The sequence below is a fragment of the Cuculus canorus genome, chromosome 3, assembly GCF_017976375.1.
Source record: "Cuculus canorus isolate bCucCan1 chromosome 3, bCucCan1.pri, whole genome shotgun sequence".
In the NCBI taxonomy this organism is placed as follows: domain Eukaryota; kingdom Metazoa; phylum Chordata; class Aves; order Cuculiformes; family Cuculidae; genus Cuculus; species Cuculus canorus.
The window spans coordinates 36,343,417-36,354,586 of NC_071403.1; the positions used below are offsets into that span (position 1 = coordinate 36,343,417).

An 11,170-nucleotide genomic window follows, 5' to 3' on the forward strand; every position below is an offset into this window, starting at 1 on the left:
ATCTTTAAGGTTGTTTTCTTTTTAAATATGCTTAACTGATGTATCAGATTGAACAACTGAAGTACATGTAAGTGCAATAGCATCTAACAGTTTTTCAGCTCCTTGTGATTCTATATTATTTAATTATAGCAATAAACAAAAATAAGCATAGAGCAAGGGGATACATAAAGAATAATTTAGGTTGGAAAAGATCCTTAAGATCACCAAGTGCAACTGTAAACCTAACACTGCCAAGTCCACCACCAAACCACGGCCTTAGGTGCCACTTCATATTATTAATCCTCTCCTTCAATTTCTCTCTCTCTTGATTTTGATTATTCTATAGGATGTTTGTAAAATGTGGGGGGAAAAAAACCAAAAAAAAAACCGAAAAAACAAACAACACCCCCCAAAAAAAACCCCAAACCAAACTCAAAGCAATGTCAGAGAAGCCAATATATGCAAAAGCATATTAAAGAGGCATTTTAGAGTAGCAGATTATGTGAATGTTTGATTAGATAGTTTTCAGCATCACATTTTCATTTACACACACATACTGAATGTATCTTTAGAACATGAAGCTGTCGTGGTCTCAGAAGAACTCTTAAATTAGTAGTCAACCATTAAGACCACACAGGAGAAGAGGAAAGGAATCTCATTTGAGCTAATTTTTTTATATTAAAAATACTTAATTCTTGTCCTACTTCCCACTTTCTTCTTGATGTATTTTGACAAAACACTGTAAAGTCATTGACCTAATTCACACATACCACAACACTGAACTCTAAAATATACCCATATCAGGCCCATACAGCACCCTTGTAATTTTACTCCCATTCAAGGGATACATTGTCCTGAGGTCTTCAAAGTAAGAGAATAATGAACTTTTTTCAACTAGTCCTGATTGGGAAAAAAACCCCAGCATTAAATAAGTGTTCCCAGGCTTCAGATCAGGACCATCAACTTTTTTTTTTAAGAACCCTGATCTCTTCTCTCAGACACAAAAAGCATATTAACTACACTACCAAATTCCATAATTTTTGTCCTACAAAACATAGAAGGTAAGAAAGAACTCTTCAGGTCCAAATTAGAATTCACAGCTGCTTTAAAGCAATTCTAAGTGCTTCAATGAGCAAGTATTCAGATAAAGACAATAACTGCTGATTTTATTTAAGGTCCGAAGAAGACTGAGAGCCTGAAAGCTCTACTTACTTTTCCTGAACTATACCTGATGATATTAAAGACATGCCATTTTCACCCAGTCCCATCTTTGTCCTTAAACCAACATGGGTACAGGAAACTTCAGTGAACATCCTTTGTGAAGATCACAACCACTGCAGAATAAGGACACAGTCAGAACACATGGACAAAATTAGAAAGGAAAGATGGAGGGACTATACTAACATGATCAAAAAAGAAAAATCATAAGACGCCTGCTTCAGAAATATTTTCTCTCTCACTTTTTCAGTTCCTACCTTCATTCTCTCCATTTAGAGGGCTTACTTCAGCTATCTTTGGAATAATTAATACAAACCAAAACTAAGTATCTCCAGAGAAATGCAAAATAATTTAATAGCCAGTATTACATTTCCATATCTTCCAGTTCTTGAAAACTATATTTATGTAATAACAAAACAGAACATTTATTCCCCCATTCCCAGTCAGAAGCATATGCAAAAATTCTGACATTCAAATATGTAGGCAAATCACACCCGCCTCACATTTTCAGTTCTTTTCATGCAATCCTGGAAGTGTTAGCAAATACTGGCCTCCTGCCAATGTTAACATACATTGGAGAGATGACATAAGGTTGCTTAAAAAACTAAAATCCAAGTTTTTACAAAACTGTTAACAGCATCAACTACCACATGATGACAGCTAACATCAAAACAGTTCTACAGGTTTTCTAGATTTTAATTTCTTCCCTGTTTTTATGGGCTCTTCTTTCAAGTTTTCTTATAATTCTATGCACAATGAGCCTTCTGCGAGAGATTTAGTTGTTTTGTTTCCTCAGGCAGAATATTTTCAAATAAAAGCTGACAAAGTTTCACTGGAAACATTTGGTTAAGAATCATTAATATAAATTAAACCATATAGCTCTTATTTCCTTAGCACTGCATTCTGCAATAGCTGAGGGAGATCTTTAACCATCTCAGCAATATTGTCCCCACAATAAGAAGCATAAGCATCTGAATTAAAGAGCATCAAATTTGCTATAACTTTATTCTTTGAATAAATTTACTACCTACTCCAAGCAACTCACTGAGCTAACTACAATATTAACACCTATTCTCTCTAACATGGGAAGACAGAAAGGAAAAAAAAAAAAAAAGGAGAAATTAGAAATTTAATCTTTTGTTATTTTTTAAAAAAGCAGTTCTCCAAATTTACACAACAAGCTGATGGCAGAGTTGAGGACAGAACTCTGGTCTTAGGAGTCCTACATTCTAGTTTCTTGTTTACTGAAGTATCATGCCTCTTGGTTGCCTAGTCTTTGAACTAGCTGAAGTTTCTTGGAATCTTTCTAGAGCTGAAGTACTCAGCTCTAAGCATGTACCAGGGGAAAACACCAGCGTTTTGTACAGTTTTCTCTTTTTGTTAAATAGATAGAAACAATCACTGTGGGGTACATATCAACTGCATGGCACTTAAACTCTTCTTCCAGTTCATGTAAAACTTCTGCAACTAATGTCATGCAGCCAAATCAATGCCGAAGATTCTCACTGCATAATCTCAGCGCACATCAAGTAGTTATTCCATAAAAGTCAAATATTCGTGTTGATGTCACAAAGCTTGTACAACAGATTTTGCAGACAACTTTAGGATATTAATTTTTCCATCACAAATGCTCAAGCTGTAAAATGCAGCACAAAAAGCAAACATAAAAAAACCACTTGAAGTTGTTCTCTTCTGGCAATTGTAAAAAACAACCCCATTCTCCCCTACTGATGTAAACATAGAAGGAACTTGCTTTTTGTTTTCTATCCCAGTTGTCTTATGCAAACTAATTAAATATATATATATGCATATTTTCATCTGCAGCAGGCATAATTCAACACTGCATTAGCACTCCAGGAGCACAAACAGATATATGCAATCTTTATTTCTTGGTTTTAATCTTTGCGTCAGATGCTACTTTATCCCCAAACTGGTACACAGATCTTTCAAAATGCCTAAAAATAAGGAGCTTATACTGAAAAAGAAGACCTTAAATTGCTTCAGTTAAAATTTACTGCAGTCTTTAAACATGACATGGAGTATCATCTTATTTTTTAAAGCTGTATTCCTAACTACTTGTTTTACATTCCCCTGTGACTTAAGCATATTAAAGTTAAATCAAATAAAGTCTTTTTTGTCCTCTCTCCACAAAAGTAAGAATACAGTTAAGCACTTCAGAAGTGTTGTGCTTAGTGAAATGGATTTGTACCTCATTTTGCCTCACTCCGAATTACTGATTAAATCTGGTTATTAAACAAATTTCACCTTTTCCTTTGTGTTCCTATACTGTTTTGACTGAAACATCAGATTCTCTCTAAGTAATGCAAAAATGTAATAGAGGAAACCTAATTTTGGAATTTTACATTTACCTCATGAGTGACCTGCATCTTCTGTGGGGAAAGCATTTTCTTCTGCTGCTGCTCACAGCTCGTAATACAAACTGTACAAGGACAGGCAAAAACCCTATAGAATCACATCTCTTTTGACAGAAGACAGAAGCTTTCTGGATAATCCCTTTGGCAATGGGAAAAAAGTTGGAACATTTGCGAGAAACATCTTATATATAAAACATTAACTTATTTGATAAGCACAATTAAGAACAGTATTCTTAAGAATTCTATATACAAGTCAGTAAGCACTTGACCAAGCTAGAACAGCAGCATTTGGTCACAAGACCTTCACAGAAATATCCTAATCTCTTTTTCGCATCAGCTTATTTGCATAAATCTTTTGCAAAGTGAAGTTAATGCTTCTCTGACAGTTAACTCTCGCTTACAGAAATTAAGTATCTTGTTTATATTTTTCCTCTGTAGCTGCAGTCCTTTCTCAAGGATTAATTTCTTCAGCCATCCACCCACTCGGGCTTCACATTCTACAGCAGGTTAGAAAGTTTGCATTATACTTCACCTAGAAGATTCTATACTTCCTTTAAACCTCCCCTTCTGAAACGTCAGATGGAAACAAACAGAAATGTAGGAATCAAGCCCTCTAACTACAATACTGCCAAAATTTGCACCTCTATCTCAGTGAAATCATTGCTATAGAATACTTCTTATCGTAATCTCTAAATTCTTTATTTTATTGTTGAAATAGGTGCAAGAGAAGTATTTTTATTATACATCTTGGTTTACATCTAAAAATACTGTTCTTCACTACAGACCTTAAGTCAGTATAAAGATCAGCTGCTTTTCCAAGTTTTCTCCCTAAAATGTGAAAACAGAACAAACCCACACAAACTCACATATCACCAGAATCTGCAAGTCACTGGGAAACAACACAAGATTCCAGTTCTGCAAAAGTCTGATGCACATCTAAACTCCTTATACAAACATATGGTTTGCAGTTATTTCAAATACACAAGTAGAAGACAACTCATAGCTTTTATTTGCACAACTCGGAAGTCTTTGGCAGGACAGACACACTCAATTTCTAGAATTTTAGGAGAACTCTACTATGGACTATAAAAACTTATAAAAAACCCACAGTACTTATTTTCACTCACTTTGTGTTTTCCAATACAGAAGTTCAATATATTCCAACACCATGCACTTAAATCCATAATTACCTCTCATCTACCCAAGCTGTCTGACACGTAATAAGTCAGAGAGCACAGGGCACGTGCCCAATGAAGCGTAACACATTTGTGGAACACAAATGACTTCACAACAGAAGTGGAATACTGTTTCTGAATTCAACTATAAACTGCTGGGTGAATTCCTAGAGAAAGAATGAGAAATATATCAAAGGACACACACATACAGAAATTATTATTTGAAAGCATTACTTTGCATATGCGCTAGGCCTTAAGGTGAAACTAAAATACGTTTATGGTCTCCAGGTGATTTTTGCACACTTTAGGGAGCATGAGCCTGTAGTAATATCTTAAAATATTTTAATTAATAATTTGTATGCACATGGAGTAAAACTGAAGTGATCCCTCAGCTTATTTTAATTCTACTTTTCTCCTCATGAAATTACAATTTTAGCTCTACCAATGTTAACATATAAAGAAATTGGACTCTGAATTCAAAAGACAAGACAAAATATCCCTCAGTCATCAGTTTTCCAATACATTAAGGTGGACGGTCTTCCACAATAAATACTGTTTTTAACTGGTCGACGGTGCATCAACTGTGCATAAATATGAAGTGCCTCCTCTGGGAGACTGCCAGCAGTCTTAACTCTCTTCATTCTTAGTTTCAATGAAATGTCACCTTCATCCATTTTAGCACACATTTGAAGAATACAAGCACTTCCCACGGTGCTTTCAAATTACCTTTGAATGCTTCAGCTGTGTAATTCCTGGCAGAAATTATTTCTTCTGCTTTCTCTCTAACAAAGACAACCTGCCTTTTGCTTCCTAAACAATGCTGTTCACCTACGGCTTGAGCATCATACCAGACAGATCACTGCCGCAAAGCATTTTTTTTAAGTTATTCTAAGCAAATCACAGCTACAGTCACATCTGAAACACAGGGCCTATCAACCTTAACACAGTACGCTTTTAAAAACACTTTTAGTTTGACCTTAGCCTTTAACAAAGACACACTGTATTTTCTGTACCGTGGGCCACACTATATTTGCTTTACTAGGAGCCACGCTGGGCTTTCTGTACCTGGGGCCACTGTGTTTCCTGTACTGGGGGACCACACTGCATTTTCTATACCCAGGACCACACTGTATTTTCTACACCCGGGCAGTCCACATTGTGTTTTCTATAGCCGGGGCCATACTGTATTTTCTATACTGGGGGACCACACTGTGTTTTCTATATGGGGACACCACACTGTATTTTCTATACCCGGGGCTACGCTGTGTTTTCTATATGGGGACACCACGCTGTGTTTTCTATACCTGAGGCCACACTGTATTTTCTATACTGGGGGGGGGCAACCACGTTGTGTTTTCTATACAGGGGGACCACCCTGTATTTTCTATACCCGGGGCCATGCTGTGTTTTCTATCCTGGGGGACCACACTGTATTTTCTATTCCCGGGGACCATGCTGTATTTTTTATCCCTGAGGCCACACTGTAATTTCTATATTGGGACACACACACTGTGTTTTCTGTACTGGGGGGAAAAGCTGCATTTTCTATCTTGGGCAACCGCACTGTGTTTTCTATACGCGGCACCACACTCTATTTTCTATACTGGGGGGACACACACACTGTGTTTTCTATACGGGGGGACCACGTTGTAATTCTATACCAGGGGGACCACCCTGTATTTTGTATACCGGGGGATCACACTGTGTTTTCTATCCCGGTGATGATATAATGGAAGCTGTTCCATCGGCAACCTAAGCCCAGCGCGATGCCCACACTCGGCCCTCCCCATCTCGGGCATTTGGGATGCTCCCAGGCACCCTCAGTGCTCGCACTTCGGCAAAAGGAGAGCGAGCATCCCTCGAATTTCTCCACGTAAAAGGACTCCAGAGGAGGCTGCCCGCCGAGCTGGGAGAATTCCCGGGAGCGCAGGGCCTGGCGCGGGGCTCGCCTCCCGCAGGGATCGCACACGGGTCCCGCCGCGGGGATGTTTCTCTCGGACACGACCCCGGCCGTGCCTCGGCACCATCTCACGCCAACCCCGAGAGCCGCCTCCCCGCCTCGCCGAGAAGCGAAGGGGGGGAAAAGAAAACCAACAAACGCTATAAACCCCCTCGGCGATAAGAGCCCGAGCGGCCGCCGACCCACCTTGGTGAGCTGCGCGATCTTCTTGCTCATTTTGAAGTGCAGGTCGGGGCTGTGCTCGGCGCCCGCCGGGCCCTGCTGCCACCCCGTCCCCGGGGCCGCCATCCTCCCTCCCCGCACCGCGACAAGGGACAGCGACAAGGGACACCGGCCCCGCCTCGCCCCGCCGGCCCCGGCAGCGCCTCCCGCCCCGCTGACGCCGCGGCGGCTCCGCCCGGGGGGGCGGGACAGGGGCAGGGATAGGGACAGCGCTGGGGGGGTCTCTGAGCCAGGGATGGGCAGGAGGGAAGGGCAGGGAGAGGGCTCTGATCGACCTGGAGTGCTATAGAGCGCCTCCCATGCGAGGACAGGCTGGGAGGGTCGGGGTTGTTCAGCCTGGAGAAGAGAAGGCTGCGGGGAGATATTATAGAGACCTCCCAGTGCCTGAGGGGGCTGCAGGAAAGCTGGAGAGGGACTGTTTACAAAGGCTTGTGGGGTTAGGACTAGGGGGAATGGGTATAAACTGGAGAGGGGCAGATTTAGACTAGACATAAGGAGGATTTTCTTCACTCTGTGAGTGTTGAGGCACTGGCGCAGGTTGCCCAGGGAAGCTGTGGATGCCCCATCCCTGGAGGTGTTCAAGGCCAGGTTGGATGGGGCGTTGGACAGCCTGACCTGGTAGGATGTCCCTGCCCATGGCAGGGGAGGTGGAACTAGATGATCTTTAAAGTCTCTTCCATCCCAAACCATTCTGTGATTCTATGATCCACACAATACCGCTGTGCCCACTAAACCATGTCCTAAAGTGCCACATCTATATGGTTTTTGAACACCTCCAGGGATGGTGACTCAGCAACTTCCCTGCGCAGCCTGTTCCAATGGTTTACCACTCTTTCAGTAAAGAATTTTTTCCTAATATCCCGTCTAAACCTCCCCTGGCACAACTTGAGGCCATTTCCTCTTGTCCTATCATTTGTTACTTGGGAGAAGTACCGCCTAAAGCTTTTCTTCTTGGAGAGCCCTGAAAATGGAGCGGATACTGGTGGGAGTGCAAAGGCAGAGCTGGAAAGGAACCAGGGTGCTACAGTTTGGAGTGTGTGAGTGGATAAAGTGGGTGAAGTCTGTCTGGCCTCTGCTTATCTGTAGGTCTGCGATGGAGTAGGTGCCATTTTGTCACAGTAGTAGGGTGGTAAAGGCAAGCAGCACCTTAAAATTGTAGCAGGTAGTCAATCAGATAAGTACTTGACTGAAAAATGAGTTGACGTCTTGGGGGAAGAAGCAACACAGTGCTCGTGGTAGGTGGGGAGGCTTTCCCTTGGGCTGGTGGCTGCTGGTGTGTCTGTCTCTGCCTTTGCAGAGTGCTGTGTCCCAACCCTGAGCTGTGAGCACAGAGCAAAGACCCCTTCCAGAAGGAATTCACATCTGAATTTAATGCATCCTTTAGCTTGGATTTGACTGCTCTCTTCTTCTGATTCCATCCTCTGTAACTCCTCTGAACAGCCACTCTCTTAAACAATTTAACATCCCTTTGCTAGGCTCTGGCCTTGTGAGAATATATATGTATTAATGTGGTTGGACACATTTGATTTCCTGATTAACAGCCTCTGCACTCATCTTTTAAGGAATTCTTGGTACTCACTGTTCAGTAGTTTATCTTTTTACTGCTTTTTTTTTCTTTTTTGGTGCTTGAAAAATCTTTTCTTTGCCTGCATTCTTTGTAGGCAGACGGAAGTATCAAAGAAAGAACGTAATATCAAACATTCAAAAATACATGGCTAAATTTGTTGTTCTCAACAAGGCTATGGAGAAAAGTATTACTTAGAATCTGCAAATGATAGAAATAGGTAGAGTAGTAAATTATAAGAGTTCTGTATTACAGACCAGTGTGCTTCACTGGCTGATAGAGATTCATGCTTATGTAGTATGATACATAAATAACTAAACACAAACTGCCAGCACAAAACTGAGGTCATGGGGCAAATAAGATTCTCTGATGTATAGATGGGACACTATCCGGAAGGTACAATTAGATGTTGCTACTTTTGTACAGATTGTGATTATACAAGAGAAATGCTTACATCGATGTCTGGGGTCTGTAATTTCCATGCATCAACACCCTGGAAAGGTGTTCAAAAAAGGACAGGAAGAACCACAGAAATTCTGGGGAAAGTCTCTTACTGAAAGACATAATAAAGCCGAACTAGTTTGAGTAGTGAGGAGTCTAAGACATGATTTATTCCCAGCCTTTAAGTAGCTGTGTTGCCTTAAGCACAGAATTTTATTGTTCAGGAAATTCTGACACTGATTATTATTTTTTCCCTTCTGAAGTGGCCTATTCTGGCAACAGAGAACAAAGGACAGATGGTGCCTACCCAGGCAGCGATTCATGCAGATGAAATAAAAGGGAAGAAAGAATATTAGGAGCATCTGTATCAAATCTGTGTCCATAGAAGACATCCATGAGTAGCATATACTGTTAATTCTGTTTTATCAAATTAAAAATAATTCAGTGGCGGAAGACACTGATTTTTCGTGTCTCGGGAGGTCAAACTACTAATTAAAGGAGTAGACTGATTGTGAAGACTTAATTACAGACAATGGTTGTGTCTGGCTGACTGTGTGACCTTAAGCAATAATCTTAATTCTTGTGCAACAGGGCCCTTTGTTCAGCGTACCTAGTGACACCTCTGACATTAAGGAATGGCTGGTCCAAGTTATTATTGCTCCTAGAAATTGCAAAAATCACAGAAATTATTATTTTAATTGTAATCTACACATTTTAAGTGTTTTGGATATACTTGTTTACAAACAAATTAGAGTGATTTGGATTTATCAGCTTTTCTTCTGAGACAAAAAGCCTCGCTGTTTTATTTTTTCAATTTCTTCTGAGGAGTATGCATACTTGCCGTGGTTGATATTGGCCCCAAATAATTGTTTTGAAGCATTTTTAAGTGATTTATATCAAATCAGTCAAATATGTTTAATTTTTGTCTCCTTGTTGTACTGAGTTTCTAAATACTAAGATCCACTTTAAAATTAAAAAAAAGTCATTAAATATTCGTTGTCAATATTTCATGTCCCTTTTAGTGGTAGTTTTCCTATTTAATTTTTTTTGAAGCTTCTGTTTACACATTTTATGCCATTAGAGCTCAGACAGTGATTGCTAAGCTGTTTTCTGTTCAGGTCTGTATGTGTAGCATAAAGCCTTTTTTCTTTAAGGTTGCTGCTGAAAAGAGACTTTATGCAGCAGAACAGTCAAAACCCTAGTGCTTTTCTTTCTTGGTGAGATTTCAAGCCTCATCAGTATAGTAGGATCCGTAGGGCCAAAGGTCTCCCAGGGCCCAGGCTGAGGGCATCCAGAGGCAAATGAGGAGAGTGCCCAGGGTTTGCTGAAGGGCACAAAAAGCAATGGAATGAGGCCGGGCTCTTGATATGTATCGTTACTGTGAAAGCTGTACGGGGGAACCTATAGTGTCTCTATTAGCACAGGCTTACATAAGTGACATACAATTTATGTCTATCCAATGTCTCCATGTGAGTGTAGGCACTGTGTAGGAGTGCTTGGTATATGTATTTGGAAGATTTTTTTATAGATTTGAAAGTATTGTAAGTGAATATATGCTTTCAGGTTGCATTTTTATGTATCTAATGCATATATAGCAGCATATGTGCAAGACATGCGGTGACTTTATAATTTTGGTTTTTTTGATGCAAAATCAACAGCACCACCTATGCGAACATCTGCCTGAGCTTTTTTATCTTCTACTGTCTATCTGTTTATTTGCTTACTTGATGTTCACATGTTTTGGTATGTGTGTGTGTTTTCTAAGCTGATGAAATATCATTACAGGGAAAGAATTTCATTTGCATGCAATCTGCTGTAAATGTTATAGATGACAGATTTCCATGTGTACAAACCCCCTTTATTTATCTCATCACAGCTTTGACTAAGATAAATGTGTGCAGTCACTGTATGCCTTATTTTCAAGCCATAGGCACAAAACTCCCTTTCTGATTCTTCGTAGACAGAAAGTGTTACAAGGGCTAAGCTTGCTTTGTGATAATGCCTTTTGACAACTCTGACGATGTCAGAAAGTCGGCAGCTTTTACTGAAAGGACAGTTAACAAGAAATTTGACCTACTCTCTCTGCAGGTTTCTGCTGCTTAATTTGTAAGCTTGCAGCTGCAACTCTTAACAGTGAGTTTTCAAATTTTCTGCAAATGTATATGAACAAAAGTGTTTTTATGACAATTATAGTTTTCGTTTTCATTGAATGGTTGAATTATGCAAGTATTTAGTA

General features: G+C 40.1%; 1 protein-coding gene across 11 annotated transcripts in view; it reads right to left on the reverse strand.

Annotated features, from left to right (window-relative positions):
* FAM184A (family with sequence similarity 184 member A) overlaps positions 1-7,070 on the reverse strand; it is a 76,040-nt gene extending 68,970 nt beyond the window's left edge. For 10 of the 11 annotated variants that reach the window (XM_054063021.1, XM_054063019.1, XM_054063018.1 and 7 more), the window contains exon 1: positions 6,894-7,070. In XM_054063021.1, coding sequence (XP_053918996.1) covers positions 6,894-6,995 — 102 coding nt within the window. In that variant the 5' untranslated portion in view covers positions 6,996-7,070. Of the gene's footprint in view, positions 1-1,191; positions 1,314-6,893 lie in introns of all 11 variants that reach the window. The other variant, XM_054063015.1, reaches the window with a different exon arrangement.
* Between the last annotated feature and the right edge of the window lie 4,100 nt (positions 7,071-11,170).